Source organism: Malaya genurostris, chromosome 3 (assembly GCF_030247185.1).
Source record: "Malaya genurostris strain Urasoe2022 chromosome 3, Malgen_1.1, whole genome shotgun sequence".
Lineage (NCBI taxonomy): Eukaryota > Metazoa > Arthropoda > Insecta > Diptera > Culicidae > Malaya > Malaya genurostris.
In genome coordinates, this window is record NC_080572.1 from 8,153,688 (window position 1) to 8,174,312 (window position 20,625).

Consider the following 20,625-nt stretch of genomic DNA (forward strand, 5'->3'; position numbering starts at 1 on the left):
CCCCACCAGTGCCCACCGGTTCATCGGGCATGCTGGTATTCCATTTTTCAAACATGGCTTCTACCTGTCCTACCCGGTCATACCGAATTCTTCTCTCACCGTGGATTGCGGTTCTGCACACATCGGAAACTGTGGTTTAACGAGGCACTACTCACCACGCGGAAGGTGTAAATAATATTGGAACGACTACGTTGTAACAGCACGTGATGATTTTTATTTTTGTTGTTTTGCTGTGAATATGACACAGGAACATATTTGGAGGCGATACTGCGATAGATTATTTCTAGAAGGCTGCCGACTTTAGTGATTTTCGGAAAGGACTACGAATTATTTTGCCACAAAAAAAGATATAACTCCGTATTTTGATTCTGAACATCATCCAGCCAATAGTTCCCATACCGAAAAGTATTTATTAAATGATAAACTTAAAATCACTAGCTTAAATCAAAACACTCTCGGCTCCACATCCAACGACCCTTTTCTGGGAGAGCGGGCCATTTCGTCGATATCCGTTTCACTATTTAACTGAAAACTTACTCGCCGCAAGACATTTCGCTAGAAGCTATTTCGCCGAAAGAGTCATTTCGTTGAAAAGAGTTTTCAACTGAAAATATCATAACAAAGACTTAGTATTATCTTCTATCTGCGGAATTTGACGTACAGAACCATTGCATGAATGGTGGCTGCGAACCTACCGACACTAAGAAACCTTCCAGGTAGAGATTACTTTTACTTTTCGTGCGGTCACATGATACCTATTTTTATCAATCAGCATGTCTTTTTCGCGTGAATATTCTTCGTTGTGTTTAGTTTTCATGAAATTTCGTTTTAAATGAATTGTGATTAAAATTTTGGAACTGCAAGACGAATCGAGATATAGAAGTGAGTCCCTCTTTAAAACTTTTGTCATTACTTAAGGTACTCCCAAAACGGCATTAAGAACCCAAAAATAGTTCGTATGTCCATGAATAAATATGACGAATAAATTGAAATAGTTTTGAGCCCAACTTTGAAGATTTTGTGGTCATCTTCTATGACGTAATTTCAAAATTGTCGGAATCGGATAAAACTCATCAATTTTATATGGGACCATAAGTTTATTTTAATTTGAATTTTTTTTTTGTTAAATTCGTTTTGGCCTTCTTTTAGCTTCTCTATTCCCGACACTTTTGGAAACGGAATTCGAAAATGGGTGTAGCCGAAGTCAGTTAAATCCACCTCATGGATTGTTAACCATTTCATTAGATTAGAAATTTTTAAAATTCAGTGTAGCCATCCTAGAGAAAACGTCGTGCGTGCCACATAAAATTTTTGGGTACCTTCCGGAATCGAAAACCGGATACCGGTAAAACTGAAATAAGTTTATTTGGTCGTCGATTCTCAAAATCTGTAAACCCGATAAATTTATGTGAAATTTTCCCACTAATCACCCTGTACCTCCTAAACCGGAAGTCGGATCTAATGAAAAAAAAAACAAGCAGTTTTTATGGGACCTTAAGACCTTTTATTTAAATGTTAGATGGACGAAATCGTTTCAGCTATCTACTAGCAAAATGAGTGAAATTATTTTAATTTCCTTTCACATATCATCCCGTAGCTCCGGAGCCAGAAGTCGGATGAGTAAGTTTGTAGAAATTAGCTAAGCCATCTCCGAGAAAAATAATGAAATTATTTTACACACACACAAATATGCTTGCCTCAACGAACTTCTTCGAATCGTATAAGGGTGCAAGGAGTTATGTTCTTCCAGCAATTATTGTTGCAAGCAGTATAAATCAATATAACTATGAAATTAATACCGACATACTAATATGTTATTTGAAATGTATCAGATTTCAAGTACTATGTACTGTGGATGCTACGGCGAAGAAAAACTAATGTATATTATGCAATAAAGGAATTTATGAAAAAAAATGTTCTTCATCCACCTAGCAGTGAGATGATACCTTTTTTTATCATCCACATGTGTTTTTGCATGAATATTCTTCGGTGTTTCAGTTCTCATGACATTATTTTAATGTCCGTCGTTACAAGCGGAAATTTAAAGTTCTATTCACTCATTACCCTGTAATGTTGATACTGCAAATCGGAACGAATTTGAATCTAAACGTGTAATAATCGATTGAACATTCCACGAGATGTCTAAATAAGTTCCACTTCAGAGCTCACGGTTATTTACGGTAATACCGGAACCGGTATTCAGGAACCAGCTCGGTTATGCTGATTGTATGGCCATAAATTAATATGATGAATACATTGCAATATTTTTGAGTTTGAAGCTTTTTTGAATTGTCATCTTCTATATCGGTATGAATGTTAAAAACTCATCACCCTGTAATCATCCCAGAATCGGATAAAATTTATTAATTTTGTATGGAACCATACATCTTTAATTTGAATTTTTGTTTTTGAAATACGATTTGGCCTTTTATGAGAAAACGATTGAGCTCTGAGAAACGATTCGATGCTGGAACTGGAATTCTAAAATCCCAAAGTCAGTTAAATCCACCTCAGGAGTTGATTCAAACTATTGGAAAATCAGTGTAGACATCTTTGAGAAATCGTAGTGCGAATTAAATTTGTGGGTGCCTCTCAAATCGAAAACTGAACACCGCTTAAACTGAAATTAGGTTATTTGGTTATGGACTATCCAAATCTACGAACCCTATAAACCTGATAAATTTATGTGAAATGATCATTTTTATACTAATCACCCTGTATCCCCTAAACCGGAAGTTGGATCTGATTGAAAAGCAAGATGTTTTATAGGATCTTAAGACCTTTCATTTCAATCTTTTATGGTTCCTAGATTTCATTGTAATCTTAGATCGGTTCAACCATCTACGAGAAAAAATGAGTAACACTATTTCAATTTCGTTTCACATATCTTCCTGTAGTTCCGGGACCAGAAGTCGGATCCAAACGTAACTCTTGAACCTTGTTTGGGAGTATACAACTTTTCATATGAATCTGAGTTTGTAAAACATGGTTGAGTCATCTCCGAGAAAATTAAGTGAAATTATTTATTACACACGCATTTGCTGATCTCGACGAACTGATTCGAATGGTATATGGGTGCTATGTGCTTCCAGTATTTATTGCTGTAAGTAGTTTAAATCAATATAATTATGGAAATGCTTTCAACTCGAAAATGCTGCCATCATCTGGTTTACATGTGTCATATTATGTTGCCAAAAACTAACGGTGCTAAAATAGGTCCGAGGCAGAATTTCGTGAACAAATTTTCTGTACACAGTCTTTTTGGTACTTAAAAACAATTGTATAAAACATCGTGTTCCACGTTGCTCCCAAACATTACTATGCCATTCAGCGCTCAAAACTCTTACTACTGGAATAAGGTGAAAAGTCGCTTACACATTAATATCGATATCTCCGTTAAAATTCGACGGATTTTGATAATCTATGGCTTGTTGGATAGCTATTACCGTGTGGAATCTAAGTCTAAAATAATATTCCGTTTTCAAGGTCAATTGTGACAGAAATTATCAAAGAAAATTTGACATAAAACTTCGTATAACTCAAAAAGTAAACAGGATGACGAGGAGACCTTTCATTTGCGACTAGTTTGATCAAAATCGGCCCAGCCTTGTTAACAACACGCATACACACACACACACACACACACACACACACACACACACACACACACACACACACACACACACACACACACACACACCCATACTCATACATACATACAGACCCACACACACATACAGACACACACACACACACACACACACACACACACACACACACACACACACACACACACACACACACACACACACACACACACACACACACACACACACACACACACACACACACACACACACACACACACACACACACACACACACACACACACACACACACACATACACACATCCGCGCGCACCCACACACACACATCCGCGCACACGCACACATCCGCACACACCCACACACATTTTTCTGAAGTTTGAGCGAATTCTATACCTATTTTTTATATTTATAAATAAGGTAAAAAACTATGAAATTGTTTTGAATTTCATACTATCATCTTTCTGATACATATGTCATGTTCGAACGATTATATTGCCAAAAACAAACCGTGCTAAAATCGAAACATTGCTTTATCATCAAGCGCTCAAAACACCTACTGCTGGAATAAGGCGAAAAGTCGCTTACACAAAAATATTTGTTAATCAATGAGATGAATGAGATTACCAGAACTGTCAAATTCCAACAAACCAATATTTATAGCAGAGATTATCCCATACCGACTTGTACTCCATTATAAACTTATCACACTGCTAGTCGTATTTCCACAATGATACTCAATGCCACGACAGGCCAAACCGTAGAAGAACCCCCCTCAGTACTGAAGCTCTTTGGCAAGTCATTCGTTTTCTGACATAAACACAATATTTCCACCTGCTGAGCCACGTCTTTTTACACCCGCACAGTAGTCTCTTTCAAAGTCTGTTGTATTCAACTCAGTCTGGGAACCTACAATGTATCGACACAGTTAAGATTGTGTTTGTAAAATATCCGGCAAGTAATTTTTGTTTCAAATAGCGCATGGACTGATATTAAATATTGATTGCAAATTGAAAGTTCATTGCTTGAAAATTCCTTGTCAACCATCGACTGAAAAATTTGGTTTGATTTTCTAAAGAATTCACGAAGTACATTTTATTTCGTTGAAATTTCATTTCTGCTTGCTGTGGACTACTTTTTCCGCCCACTGCGGTTCCTATGGTTATTTATGGATGTTTTTCCGAATCACCATCGTTTCGCAACCAGCATGCATGGCTTGAATCCTTGATAGGACGAATTTTACCGACAAAAAAAGAATAACCAGTGAACGTCGCTAAGCTGAGGCACAGTAAGATTAGCCCTGTTCGGTGCGGAAATGATTGAGTGGGCAAACGATAACTCCAGATGTAAGGCTCTAATTTTTTTGTGTTTACATATATTCGAACTATGCCAAGGTTCTGCATGAACCGTGAATGGAGCGTGACTATCGTGATGTTGGCTCGTATTTATAAATAGTTATTTTTTTCTATTCTCAACCTCCAAAATGATTCATTCAAAGATTCAATGGAATGGATTTCATTTGAAACCTGTCTGACCTGAGAATCATGGAAAACAGTCTGGTAAAATCTAATGGAAAACATTCATTAGCAAGTGATGTAGATGTTCTGTTTTATGAAAGCATATTCTCATTCCATATCAAATGAGTTAGCTTTGCTTGATGTGTTGATTTTTACTAAATGTGTGCGATTGAGTGAAAATTAGAAGAAACAAGGATTAAAATTTTCCTAGAAAAGTCTACTCTTTCACTCTATGTAATTGGCACTATTGATCAATTCCGATTTGTTGATCCGGGTCCGTTCGGTAGTCGGTTGTTCAAGTTCCTACATGTATTTGCCATTTTGAGTGATCAGTATTCAGCATCGTTGAAGGAAGAGGGTTTTCCTCGTTTGGAAGTAGTTGAATGGGTCCGCCAGAAATTGAACGTGACTGGGGAAGAAAATTTCGGTTTCGACAAGTTAGTAAATCAACCCAATTTCGAATTAGCTTCATTGTTAGGTTTTCAATGACTAAGGACAAAGCTGACCTTCATCGTGCAATCCATTCCAGTTCGCTGATGACAGACTTATGGAATGACGGTAAGTAATGGTTCAGTAACATAAAAAATTCTTTAACCCTTTCACGACCATAACATGTCTAGGGCGAAATATGTCAGTACAATACAATATTTTAGCTATTGTGGGTGTAAAATAATAGAATATCATCAGAAAAACATAGCAGGGTGCATAAGTTTCCTATAATGTCATGGGAAACATTTTTATATCCTCAGAAATAAATAAACGAAGAGTTAAGTTTATTATATCGTGATTTAATTTATTGATTTAATTGCTTTAATTATCAGAATAGTGAAATAAATAGTTAGTTATGTTATTCTACGAAACGATTTCGTGTACTTGTTAAGCACAAGTGGATGTTGCACATAACAAATTTAATATGTGTTCTATTTTGTTTTGCACAAACTTTTTTAGTGCAATGAAGATTGACAGTTCTTTTTTTATTCGTTCAGAAACACATTTGTCGACTTGGAAAAAAGTTTTTTTAACATTCAGTAAAAAACACAGCGATATAATAATAATTGAAGAATCGATAATGATTTTTATAGAAAGGAAATATATTTCCCCATGAGCGTTAAGGGGTTAAGGTAGCGCTTCGCCGTGGTCACGGGAGTTCGCTGCCTATCCCGGGGTTTCACGCACTTTACCCAAAATTGTGAGAAAACGGTAAAGAAAACGGAAATTCCAAGAACATACGATTCTAGATAATTAATTTTTCTATCGATTCGTATATAAACTGTGCCTGATAAACTTTTTTATCGAAAGATTTCGTGCGAGTTTTAAAAATAAATGAGTTTTTCCTTATTCTTTCGCACGCACACAATGTCAACGCATGCATTGGGGTGTGAAAAATGCCACATGCGGTAGACGCTCACAACATTTCTTTTGTTTTCGTTGTCCGTTCTCTCTGTGTAAACGTTGAATAAAAATGAGTAGAAAATGTAAGTAAGTGTTACTACTTTGTAAAATAATTTCTATTCATGTTTCAGTAGAACCAAAAATTTTAGGTAGAAATAATTGTTTTGGTTCCAGTCTGCATTCATGTATGAATACCGTCCAAAAGCACTAGGGTAGGACAAGGTTGTATGGGAAAAATATGAAAAGGTGTATTTTCTCGGTCTACCAAACTTTGCGTGTTCCTTTTGGGTACTATGCAAAATTTTTGCTCGATCAGAGAAACTATATTTTCACGCCCGCTATTTTTCTACGCAAATATCACATGCACTAATTTTTAGAGTTCATAGATTGATCTCCAGCCGTTTTTTTTTGTAAAAGGTGGATTTCTTCATACTAAATCCCATACAAACTTTAAACCTCGGGCGCGAAAATATAGTTTCTCCGATCGAGCTCAAATTGTTCATAGTGCTTATGGGACCCAAAAGGAACACGAAAAGTTTGGTGGAGCTGAAATCAATATTTTGTCCCACCCTACTAAGCACTCTGAGCATATAATTATTACAATTACTCATTTAGGTGTTAATTTTTCATCTTCTACGAAGGTTCAAGGGCAGAAACATTTAAGTTTACAATTTCCCCATTACACAATACAAGTAGGTTTAGAATTTTCCCTACACAAAAATCTCAGAATTGCGGAAGCAAATGATGTCTTCATGGTAATAACCAAATCATATATATATAACAGGGCTGAAAAGTCACCACTTGTGGCTGAACACCCAATTTAAATCTTAATAATTTAATTTTAACTCATATTCCAATAAATAGTTATTTTAAAAAAAAAAAAAAAAAAAAAAAAAAAAATTTAAGTTTACACGCTTTAAAATATTCTTGTAAAATTCAGTCATTTTATAAATTACGTTCTTATGAATTGTGTTATATAAGGATTTGAGTCACCTGTAAATTTAAAGCAATTTTTTGTATGCTTTACTTTGATATTGAAATTTCCATTTCTGGAACACGACGAATTGTAGGTTTTCAGGATATTCGATCTTGGGTCGCCATTCTCCAGTCGCCAGTGAATGCCCCGCAGTCGACGACTTCTTCCAGACTCACTGCTGAGTATCATGTAAGCCATTCTATCTTACGGCATTCTTGCCACATGTCCAACTCACTATAATCTGTTTGGAGATAGGGCATGAGACTATGCAACCAGAAAAGTTACGGGTTCGAACCCCGTCTCTTTACAATATTATTTACATTTTTGCCATTTCGTTCATCAATCATTTTCCAGTCTGTTTTCGTATTGGATACTGATAAAAGCAGTGGCGTCATGTGCTCATGTGCACCTCGTGCACCGCACAACCGGTCAAATTGAAAGAATTAACTGCAACCCCATCCACATTCAATAATTTTTTAGTTCTCTATTTAATCTATGAAATCAGGTCGGATGGTACCGAATACAAACTAATGAACGATTTTGTTCACAGTACAATATGCACAAATTCACCCTAGGATGTTTGCGTTTGCTTGTCAATGACAGCTAAACGATCTTTTCATATCGAATTGCCGTAACCAATAAGTAGCGCTCTGAACTCGAACACTTTGTCTCGTGCACCGAAATTGCTTATATTTACACACATCTCATATCAGCTGTTTTTCAAAGAAGGGCGAATCTAACATTGACAGCAAATGGAGTAAAACGTCTATTGATGAATGTTTGGACTCTGGTTTCAATTCCGCCTGTTTAAAAATTATCGTATATTATCAGATCAATTTTTGATAATTGAATTTCGGCAGAGGGCCGAATTCGTCTATTGTATTATGATACAAAATAACTTTAATAAAAAATTCCTATTCAGGAGAATATCGTTATTTAATTGTATGGAAAAACACAAGCGAATATCCATTTCTCACTTTTTAGTTTTCACTTACAAAGAATTATAACATCTGATATCATGCCATATTAGCAGTTCACAACTAATAATTTTTTCACGATTCGCCACTGGATAAAAGGTAAATATCACGACTTCTATGAAGATCTACTTTTGCCGTTTTGACTTTGAGTCTGAAAGGTTAGTTTCCAGCGACTTACCAATACTCTACTTCGCTAAAAGCATTCTACAACCCTTAAAACAAGTAATAATCGAAAGGTGCTAAATCTGGATTGTCATTCGGGTGAAGCAGAATTTTCTACCCACCATTATAATAAGTGCAATCAATTTGAATACGGCAAACACACTATAGAATCGCAAGAAGTGTGTGAAACAAATGAAACAAGAATATTACTCTTTTCAAAACTACTTTTTTACAAAAAAAAGAAGAATAATTATATTTTTCTAAGCACTATCACAAACTCGAAGAAAACAATATAAAGATTGAAGGATGATTGCGATAATGTTATAATTCTCATTGTAAATGAATTTAAAATAAAGAGAATTTAATGTGCATGGATTGAAGTTGAGCATTTGGAACGTATGGTAATTGCATTATTTGATATCTCAACAGTTTAAAAATCGTAGTAAAAATTGTACATCGTATCGTTTCGTTATAATTTAAAATACTGTACTGCTTTTTTATTGTTGATAGAAAAGAGTTCTGGATTCATTCAAAGTTTACAATGTCGATGGTGACTAAGTTTTAACTAGTTTACATGAAAACCTATTTATTCTAATGTTATGGAAAGAATTCCAATATGTTGCTTGTCACTAGTAGAAATTACCCTTTTTAATTCACGCTACTGGTTAGATGTTAGTCACAAAAATTTCTTGTTGCAAACTAGTTACAAATAATCTGACGTAACAAAATTTGAGGCCTTGTTCATAGACCACTCAATGATTTCCGGTTTTGGAGTAACATGGTGCTTATAAATAAATATTATTCAGAGTCGACATCCGGTTCCGGATTGACGGGATAAAATGTGCAAAAGATTTTCTCAGAATCCGCTGAAATTATTCTTGTATACAGACATTCAAATAAAAAAGCATCTTGATCCCATAGCTCGTCATTACATTTTATTCAGATCCAAATTTCGGTTCCGGATTGACGTAAAAAAGTACACTCGATTTTCTTGCACCCTGCAGAACAGATCGTTGAAAACTTTGATGAAAAGGTCAGGTCTTGTGATCAAATTTGAAATTGTAAAATTTTATTCGGATTCGACTTCCGATTCCGGAAGTAAAAGGAAGGAAGCGTAAAAAATCGGACCGCCATCGGAGGAGGCGATTCAAAGATCGTAGAAATTCTACTGCTAAATACTGTAAAAAAACCGTCTTGGAAATTGATGGACGTACAAATCCGATGTGGCTATACACACATCAATTGAGCTTAGGGGTATGATAAAGTTCACGAGCTTCTAGTCGGCGATTGGTGAAGTAAAAAAGGGTCGATGAATATTTACCCACGAGACCACGAAAAAGATTTCTAACCTAACCGACTATGCACAGAGTAAATGTACGACTTGAGTCTTCAAGATTGCTTCTGAGTTTCCGTGTAACACAAGCTTTTTTTTACGGCCAAACAATGTCATGTTTAAATTTTGTCACCTTTTTCCTATCATTTTTTCCATTTTCATTCTATCTATATGTTTCAATTTGTAGCTCGTTGGATGGTGCTAAAAACGTACCAAGTTGATGACGATTTCAAACACAAAGAAAAAGATGGAATGAATTGGCCGTCGAAAGCTAAGATAACTAAGTGCTCATCAGTTCTTATCTAATGCCTTCCCGTGTGTCTATGATGGTCAATACTATTGCATTCTCTGTTAGTAGCAGCATGGGAGTGTGCGAATTGGCTTGTATGAAATAACTCATTTGAAATTCTAAATTAATTAAAAACTCTTCCTTCAATGCGATTCTAATTTGGTTTATTTTAATTTACCGAGAATTTTTTATCAGCTTGATGATTTGTTTTCATGAACCCCGCCTTTAACAGTTCTAGCAATATTTCGAAGATTAGCATTTTTCATCTCATTTTTTAACAATTCGACGTTTAAAACTAAAATCTTTTGAATAAGAGTAACTGTTTAGGTATTAATCATCTTTCTATTCCTATTATTAGTGTTTTACGTTGGACTCGGAGCACAATTGAGCAAACACCTACCTGAATCTAGGGCCTACATGTATCAACAAAACACATGAAAAAATTTTTTTCTGTAACCCGCTGCTGGATATTGGGACTTGGAATAGGTTAAAACACACAATGAAAGAAATGGAATAAATTATTCAAATGACTGTTGAAAAATTATTGTCATATGTGGTTTTGTTTAAATATCGTGTAATCTTATTGTTTCCGTGTGAGGCACTACTCGTAGCGTAACGAATTTTATACAGTAAACTTAAGCCTTCAAGTCAAAACCAAAAAGTATCATGTTTCAAACAAAATCACCAGTGGGAAACCACCGCTATGACTACTCACCTGTCGCATAGGCCGGCTCGATTTCCTCCTCAGAGCAAAGCTGCGGTGGTGGTGGTGGCACTATCGGTATCTGAACCGGAATCGGTAGCGGCATCCGATCGTAGTGTGAACACTCCACGTACTCCAAACCACCACCCTGGCTGCCACCATGAAGACTAGCCCCGCACATCATACCCACACTGCCCCCGATACTGCCCCGTCCACCACCACCACCCCCACTACTCCCGGGACCACCGCCCGGACTAGACCCGGATCCGGACCCGTGCGCCGATCCGGAACCACCCGTCGAGCCAGGACATGAACCAACCCGGCTCAGGGTCCGCGGTGTGTCCGAGGTTGTCATGTAGTGGTGCGTGTGCGGATGAGGATGAGGTACCGCGTAATCACCAGTGTCGCGCAAAGAAGTTCCCCGTGTTAACGTATTTCCGGCCGATTGAATCGACGGAACCGTTGCCCGGCAGATGATATCTGAGAGATGGTTGGCCTTGGCACGAAAGAAATTAAATTTGAAGCTTTGGTAACTGGTTTCAACAACATCAACAACAATAACAACGATCATTGGTTTTCGGCAACCACTATACAACACATTGATGTTGCATATCAGTTGCAAAAACCTCTCAGCTTCGAATGAGGTGAGAATAGGATGTCATTGCTATAGTCCAATGATAAATTAATGCAAACCCCGACAGAGATTCGGATGGCGCTCTTCTTTTACGTTGGAAACACGCAATCCCAATCCCTCCGGGAAGGGAAATCTAACTTAGCCTAGTGGTATGCACCACACATCGATCTACCTGTGGACTATCAAGTGACTGTCTACGAGAGTACGTGCACACTGGAGTGCAGGGCAGATCCGGCGGTATTTGCTCGATGAACTGCGGACTGTGACAAGGACTGTGGCACGGGCTAATGCAGGTTTGTTGTTGATGTTGTGGTTGTTGTTGTTGTTGTTGTTGCTGTGCTAGCGTTTGCGGCGGAAGTGGCGGAGGCGATGGATCGGTTGCCTGTGGGCAACTGTTGAGACATTGCGTCGACTGTTGGTGTTGTGATTGAACCAGACTATACTGCTGGTAACTCTGGTTCTGGTGGTTCTGATAGGGAAGCGACTGTTGGGTGTTCCGCCGAGGGGATCGACCCCGGTCGACGGCTGTCGCACTCCAGTAACCCCAGGCCATCTTACCGCACACCGAGGAATTCCAAACCGAATGACGAATGAAACCGAAAACGTTTGTACACTACGAACCACCTTAACTTTTAATTTTGTAGCACTTTTCTTCTCTCTTTTTCGATTTCGTCTCACCACACGAAAAGCACAAATTCACGGTTGAATGTTCTTTTTTTCGCTGTTGTTAGTTGCGATGAAATGATGGAGCTTTCCTACGCTGTGTATTGCTGCACCATAGAAATTGAGCTAAGGTCGTAACTTCTGAAATAAAAGAAAATTTCGAACTGCTGAGCGGGTGAGAAACTCAGAAAACCGAAGACCATCATTGGCGCCGTTCAAAAGTTTGGAAAGTCGTTCGAATGATTAAAGTTTTTAAAGAAAAGCAATACAGAAACGAATCGAAACTGTTTCCATACTGTTCTTCTTTGGATAATTTTTATGGACTTAATATATTTGACTACCTTCCACTTTCAACAGTGTTCTGTTTATACTGAATTTTGGAATGTAAACAGACTTTACCATCAGAAATAACAAACTTTGAACAGCGTTGATCTTCGCGAACCACATTTCACAAGGTGCTTTCGGCAAAGGATAAAAACCGGAGAGACAGGCATTTATTAGAACTTTCATTCCGCCTACTGCCAACCCGGCAGCATTTCATGCCGCTAAGAAAACTGTCACAAACTATACCGCTAATAAAATTTGCACACTTTTTATTTAGCGGCGTACAAATCTATGGCGGACGTGGCTGCGTGGGCCGCATCCAGGATTAGTTTCGGTACAATCAGATCATCTTGCAGAATCGATTTTTTTCTTTCAAAATTTAAAATTATTTTTATATTATAGTACATCTTGTCGAAAATATGTAGACTTACGGTTTTGTAATGTATAAGGATTTTTTTTATTTCTAGTTGTCAAAGAAATTGAAGAAAATCGCGCACAACAATTATAGCAAATTAATATTTTTGATTTATAGGTTTGAAAGTAATATATGTTCCATATTTCATCTCAATAATTATTTGTATGAAAAACACGGTTTTAGTTTTTTACCCACTAATTCTATGCTACTACCATCCCCAATGATACTACCATGCTTCCCCATTGAAATCAACTACACTACTTGTGTAATTTATTACTGCAATATTTAGAGTGCAAGGGAACATCCAGCTGGTATCCAAAATAAATATGTCACGGACAATATTCAACCAATTTACAAAAATCTTTTCGCCTTTCTCTAAAAAAAAGATAATACAATTCCTGAAAAAAAACAACTTCCGAACGGAGTCTCGGAGACCCATAGTATTATATGTCATTCGGCTCAGCTCAACGAGATCGGAAACTGTGTTTGTGTGTATGTATATGTGCATCTTTCAACGAATTTTTTAACCGCTCAATTTTCTCACGATGGCTGAACCGATCTTAACATAGGAGACGGGCGCAATGGACAAATCGATGCCTTTCACGCAACCCACCTGGGTTCGATTTCCAACCCCGCACATAGGTTCAGAAAGTTTTTTTGGCCCGAAAGGGTTAATGACCGTAAGGGTAAAACTTGTATAGTAAAAAAACGATTCCAACAAAGTTAGGCTCGTTTGAAAGCTACCATTTTGGGTCATTAATCAAGCTAGACTGTGAATTCTGGTTCCGGAGATATAATGGTATAAATGACATAACCGACAAAACGCGTCGTTTCTTTGCCGCTCGATTTTCTCAGAGATGCCTGTTCCGATCACTATCTATTGGCACTGAATTCGTTGCCAAACTGTAGCTTTCAATCGAACCAAAGATAGTGGAAATTGGTAAAGCAATTTCTGAGAAAATAGTTCGGTTTGTCGGTTACGTCACTTATATGATTATATTTGTGAAAGTGCTCACCATATCCTTCTGTATTAGTTCAATAAACGGATAATAATTTTTAAACGAGCATAATATTTATAGCCATCAGCGATTGTGACCATTAGAATTTCTTCGATTATTACTATTAAATCATGAGAGTATTTTTGTAAAGTCAATTTTGGTATTGAGAACAACGAGTCAAACCGGACACTGAAAATAAACCGAATGTATAGATTAGATTCATATGAGATACTTGATACTTGACCAATCTTTTTTTTCAACTTGAATATATTATTCCTTTATCTAAATTAGATTCATAAACATATTAATTCGCGATAACACACTATACAAAAAGTGATACAAGATTTTTACAATTTTTTTCTACTTCAACTAGTACGACCTACAAATTGAAACAGTTACACTATTAGCGGTGTTTATGGAATCGGAAACCAGAATAGTCGAACTCGCTTTGTTTAGCTTTCTACTGAAATTGACTAAATGGTATTCGTTTTGTTTTTAGCCAAATGTCCACGGATAACGATGGCATTGTGTGACGGTCGTGGTTCAAGATCCACGAGTTGTTTGCCAACTAATCTGGTCTTTTTCGAGAATTGCTTCACGCAAACGTCTCATAACGCCCAAATAATACTCCTTGTTGACGGTCTGGCCATGTGGAAGGAATTCGTGATACACAACACCCTTGTAATCAATGAAAACTGTGAGCATTGTCTTCTTTTTTGACTGAAAACGGCGGCCACTTCTGAAACGTTCGTGCCACTGATAAACGACTGTTTTCTTCAGAGTATTAGTACAATATCGTCACACCGTTTTTAACGCAAAATATAATGCAAACTCGTTGTTGTAAATTCAATTCCATTTTGAAAATTGTACAAAATCGAGGACACGCTCAATCGCAGATGTACTCAATACAGCGTAACTTTTACAAATGTCCAGGTATCAAGTAGAAAATTTGATAGAAAATCATTGACAGATGTGGCAACCAAGAAAAAATTATCGGGTGACTGAGAGCGCCACACGGTGGTGATTCCGGTAACCTTTTGATCAAGGTAGTATAGTAATAAATTACCGGAACTGTAAGTTGCAGCCATTTGAGCTTCAAACCCGTTTAATGAACTAATACTAGTTTCCAAACGAGCCTAACTTTTTTAATCGGCTCAGCCATCTCCGAGAAAATTGAGCGATGAAAAATAAAGTGAAAATAGCTTCAAAACGAGTCTAAGCTTATTAAAATCGGGTCAACCACCTGTGCGAAAATTGAGCGGTACAAAAACCAAGCATTTTGTCGGATACCTCACTTATATCTTTACATTACCGGAACCTAAAATTACAGCCATTTAATTTGAGCCTAAGCTTGTCAAAACCGGATTAGCCATTTTTGAGAAAATCGAACGGTAATAATAAAACAACGTAAATTTGGGAACGATGCTGAACTTTACTTTCTGTTTCAATGAACTTTGAATCCGATTCATGAAAAGTTAATTAGTAAGTGATCTGATGTAAGTGTAGCTAATTTCGAAGTTAGACTAGTACATAGCAAATTCCACTGAAAATAAGGCGTTACTCCCATTGCACTTAATATTACAGTCCGTAACGTTCGTCCATTCGTTAAGGAGAACTGACCCTGGTGCAACCAACATCAAAGTTTACGAACAGGTAAATTACCTTTCATCCAGTCTAAGTTCCGACGGGTGGAAACTCAAACTTACCGGCGCACACATAAATTAAACTTCTACTAAACCGTGCTGGTGAAGAGGGACACAGTGACAGTCACGAGGGGTGAAAACCACGTGCAAATATTTACACTTATATTCAACCACACCACAGCGAGGATGAAGCGGATTGTGGAGAGATTTTTAAATGTGATATGAAACTGGAACCATATTGGCTCTGGGGGATTATACATTTCACTATCGGTATCTGGTGAGTTTATAGAGCTGATCTGGTAAACACTAAGATAGAGATTGAGTAAAGTCAGACACTTTAGGATGATCTTCAGGGAAATATTCCCATATATTACGGACAGAACGTAAATTGTATCGCTTCAGTGGGTGACCTTTGGATCACAAACCAATCTGTCTATCATCTTTTCGAAAATGCAGAAAGCATCTACCCTCAAAACGATTCAAATGCAACAAGCATTCCCCATTGTTAGTTCCTTTATATGAAAAGCTTGTCATCGTACGATACTTCAAGCCAGACTGCTACTTACTCAAATTAGTACCAACTTTCGTTCTTTTTGCGCTCCCACTCCCAACCCCCACCCACATTCGATAGAATCCTGAATGGGTAACCGTGCAATCGGATCCCAACCGTTCCCTCAGTCAAGACTGGAAAATGGCGGCCAAGGTGGTGTTTTTTTTCTACGGTGGACTACATTATATACTGTCTGAGGAAAGCGTAATCAAAAGAGGAAATTCTCTCGCTGAAAACACTGCAAGCTGCACTGAAACGATCAAGTTCATCGACCTCATCCCACCCTAATGCACCAAATTTCTGCAGAATGTTTTACTTTTCGCCCACCCATGCAGAGCTCTCCTGTCACTTCTGACAAACCGTGTGCCATCCATTCATCTGCATCCGGTCGGTCGGTGGGTGGGCCGTTGGCTGGGAGGATTGTTTGTGCAGGTGGTCTGATGTCGGTTCGTCGTTGTATAGGTCGTTGCTTCTGTATCTTTTATACAACCAGTCTCTCCGTCTGGAAAGGAATCTTTTATGTGCCGAGTAGTTTACGGGCGTCCAAGCAGAAAGCGCATAATGGCCCACGCGGGATGTTTACACTGTTTATTTTTTTTAATTAGAACAACCCGTTCTTCTGCTTTACCAGTGCCGAACAAACGGACACACTTAATCTTTGAGAGTGCGCCACGACGGTCACCGACGGCCTGATGTGTTTTTTTGAATTTCGGTTCGTGGTTTCGGTTGTATTATTATTTCCGGTAGGCAGCATCGTTGAACGGTTCGGTATTTTTGTTACTGTTATTGGTAGAACAATGATGTCGACAAAGAAGCGGTAGGATATCGAACTAAACTATACGGTGAAAAAAAGTAGAACACTTTTTCAAGAATTCCAAAATTAACCCAAAAATATAACTTTGAAAGAAAAACGTAATGAATCTGTTCTGAATTAAGGTTCACTTTGTTCGTAGCTTGTCTTGTCATCCATTGCCGCATCGTCGGTGTTGTTGTTGTCAAACGTATTATTGTGGTGGTTCTTATCGCTGTTATTCGCAGTCTTGTGTTCATTGCTGGATGCGCCTTGCTGTTCATTGACTGAACTGCCCATACTTGCATATCAGTCCCATATCGATTTTCGCCAATATTGAGTTAGCTTGAAGAATGCAATCTATATTCAATATACTTTCAGAAATTGCAATAAAAGTTGAGGATTTGTTCAGTAAAATGTGAAAAAAATATCAACTCATATCTGTCCCATATGCAAAGTACCCGCATATCAGTCCCATTCAGTGCAAATTTTAATAATTTCATTGGTTGCAATATTGGAATAGCAAAGGTGTATTACCGATATTACATGTAATAATACCATGATTTAGCATTAGGTAGCACAACAAATCGAAAAATTCGAAAATAAAATTTTAATCGTCTTTTTCTCGATTTGCCGATTTTCCATATGGGACTGATATGCAAGTATGGGCAGTGAAGTTGTTAGTTGATTCGAAGGTGAAAACGTTTTTGGAACAAGAGGACTGGGTTCACTAGTTACAGTTGCTGAATGGTTTCAGTGCAGGGTTTACCGTAGTGTGCAGGTTGTTCATAAAAAAATGACATGTAGTCAGCTGATTCTCATAGGTAACTAGTGATTTACAAGGATGCCTTCCGTCATGACCACAACTTACATACGATGGAATTGTCTTATACAGTCGCATACGTAACACTCGCATGCCATTACGGATAACGGGGAAAAAGTCCCTTTCGATGGAATGAACTTCTCCATACTGCCATATTTTCCCAAACGAAATGATCGCTGACCAGCGAGGGAAGGTCATGTAAAGTTGTCATACTCGACAGCTCGTTGTTAACCGAAGCGAATGCAATTGCATCTCGTTCACGTTTAAACAATATGTACACACAGTTAGAAGCTTTGTTGAATTGAATCTCATTATTAACGTCTAGATGCATTAGTTTTTTTTAGCAAGATTTACAATTTGTTTGCTGCTGGTCTAACTTTACAGCGCTTGAAATCAATTCAGATTGAATTTGGTCTTAAAGGTCAAGTTTCAGACTTTTGTAAATCGTATTTGCACATTCCGTGTACTCTATTGTTCCTTACACTATATTGTCTTTGTTTCTGTCGTCTCGACCCTAAGCAATTTTCGACTGTGTTGGATGAGATGCGAGCACGAACGAATTTCTTCGAATTGTTTCAGTAGTAACTTCTAAAATTTCAAAAGGGCACTATTTAACTCAACCTCATGTGTTGTATTTAATGACAAGTTTGAATTTTTGAATGTCTCTGTAGAAAGGTATTAGAATACTGTGTGTACATATTGTTTAAACGTGAACGAGATGCAATTGCATTCGCTTCGGTTAACAACGAGGTGTCGAGTATGAAAACTTTAAAATCAAAATCTCCGTGTCCGTGGTGGATGGTACCAGAGAAGTGCGTGTGCATGACATTCCCCCGCTGGTCAGTGATCATTTCGTTTGAGAAAATATGGCAGTATGGAGAAATTCATTCCATCGAAAGGGAAGTATGGCGGACTTTTTCCCCGTTATCCGTAATGGCATGCGAGTGTTACGTATGCGACTGTATAAGACAATTCCATCGTATGTAAGTTGTGGTCATGACAGAAGGCATCCTTGTAAACCACTAGTTACCTATGAGAATCAACTGATTACGTGTCATTTTTTTGTGAACAACCTGCACACTACGGTAAACCCTGCACTGAAACTGCTAAAAGGACATCTTCAACCAAAGACAAGGACAACCGTTCAGCAACTGTAACTAGTGAACCCAGTACTCTTGTTCCAAAAACGCTTTCACCCGACTATTGAACGGAGCCTCGAAGACCCATAGTGTTATATATCAATCGACTCAGCTCGACGAGGTCGGCAAATGTATGTCTGTGTGTGGGTATGTGTATGTACACCTTTTAACATTTTTTTTAACGCGCAATTTTCTCAGAGATGGCTTAACCGATTTCAGCAAGCTAAGGCTCGTTTGAAAGCTAGTATTGGGCCAATAATCAAATGAAAATTAAAAGATTAAATGACTACGACTTCTGGTTCCAGAGATATGACTGTATAAATGACGTAACCGTCCAAACGCGTTGCTTTTTTACCGCGCAAGTTTCTCGGAGATGGCTGAGCCGATTTTAACAAACCTAGACCCGTTTGAAAGCTATTGTTAGGCCAATGATCAAGTTCGAAAATCAAATAGCCGTGACTTTTGGTTCCGGAGATATGATGATATAAGTGACATAACCGACAAATCGCTTTGAAAATTCCACTAAGTGGACTAAGAAAGGGTTTTGCCTTTCTCTATAGAAAGGTATTAGAATTGCTGGAAAAACCGACTTTCGAACGGAGCCTTGGAGACCCATAGTGTTATATACCATTCGACTCAGTTCGACTAGATCGGAAAATGTCTGTGTGTGTGCACTTTTCGAAGCTATTTTAACGCTCAATTTTCTCAGAAATAGATGAACCGATTTTAACAAACTTAGGCTCGTTTGAAAGCTACTGTCAGGCCATTGATCAAGTTCGAAGATCAAATGGCTATGACTTTTGGTACCGGAGATATGATGGTATAAATGACGTAACCGACAAAACGTGTTGTTATTTTACTGCGCAAGTTTCTCAGAGATGGCTGAACCGATTTTAACAAGCTAAGGCTCATTTGAAAGCTACTATCGGAGTATTGATCAATTTCGAAGACCAAATGGCTGTGACTTTTGGGTCCGTAGATATGATTGTATAAGTGACGTAACCGACAAAACACGTTGATTTTTATCGCTCTTATATATAAGGGTGCCAATATTTTATGATCACCTCTAATTTCGTAAAGTCCTCATGCAAAATTTGAGCTAAATCGGACATGCGTAAGGGGTGCTGCCCGGCGGTTAAGGTTTGAAAATTTTCGATCATGAAAAAGCACCATAGGGGGGAGTACATGAAATTTCCAAAATCGAAATTTATTTTTGATGCCGAAACTCTTAAAACTGCATGAAACATCGAAATTTAGTGTCATCTCAAAAAAAAAATTTTTTTTTAAATAATCAACTTTCTGGGATTTAGAAAAATTTTGATATTTTTTCTAAGTCCCAAAGAGTCGCCTTTTAAAAAAAAAACTTTTTTCGAGATAACACTAAATCTCGACGTTTCATGCAATCCGAAGGCTTTTGGCATCAAAAATTTTTTTTTGATTTCGAAAATTTCATGTACTCCCCCTATAATGATTTTTCAAGATATATGAAAATTTCACTAAGTGGACTGAGAAAGGTTTTTTTTAGATTAGCATCACTTTTCTCACACAAATAGGCAACGCAAATGTAAGCACTAGTTTGGAAAAATGATGCTGACTGTGTGACATAAACACTGAAGCATGCTTTTGTGAACTACTCGAATCAATCTGAATCAATTGGTGTCAAAAATAGTATCCGAAATTATTTAATAAGT

The 20,625-nt window shown here is 37.6% G+C and overlaps 1 protein-coding gene across 13 annotated transcripts in view; it reads right to left on the reverse strand.

The window, feature by feature from the left end:
• Positions 1-20,625, reverse strand: part of LOC131437120 (atypical protein kinase C) — a 244,978-nt gene that overhangs the window by 133,618 nt on the left and 90,735 nt on the right. For 12 of the 13 annotated variants that reach the window (XR_009230714.1, XR_009230713.1, XR_009230711.1 and 9 more), the window contains exons 2-3: positions 11,762-12,393; positions 10,968-11,451 (exon numbers count right to left, since the gene is read on the reverse strand). The exons of the other annotated variant lie outside the window; for it this stretch is intronic. Coding sequence is in view for 4 of the 12 variants with exons in the window: in XM_058606281.1 (XP_058462264.1) it covers positions 10,968-11,451; positions 11,762-12,142 (865 nt within the window). In the remaining 8 variants the exon portion in view is untranslated. The remainder of the gene's footprint in view (positions 1-10,967; positions 11,452-11,761; positions 12,394-20,625) is intronic. 13 annotated transcript variants of the gene reach the window in all.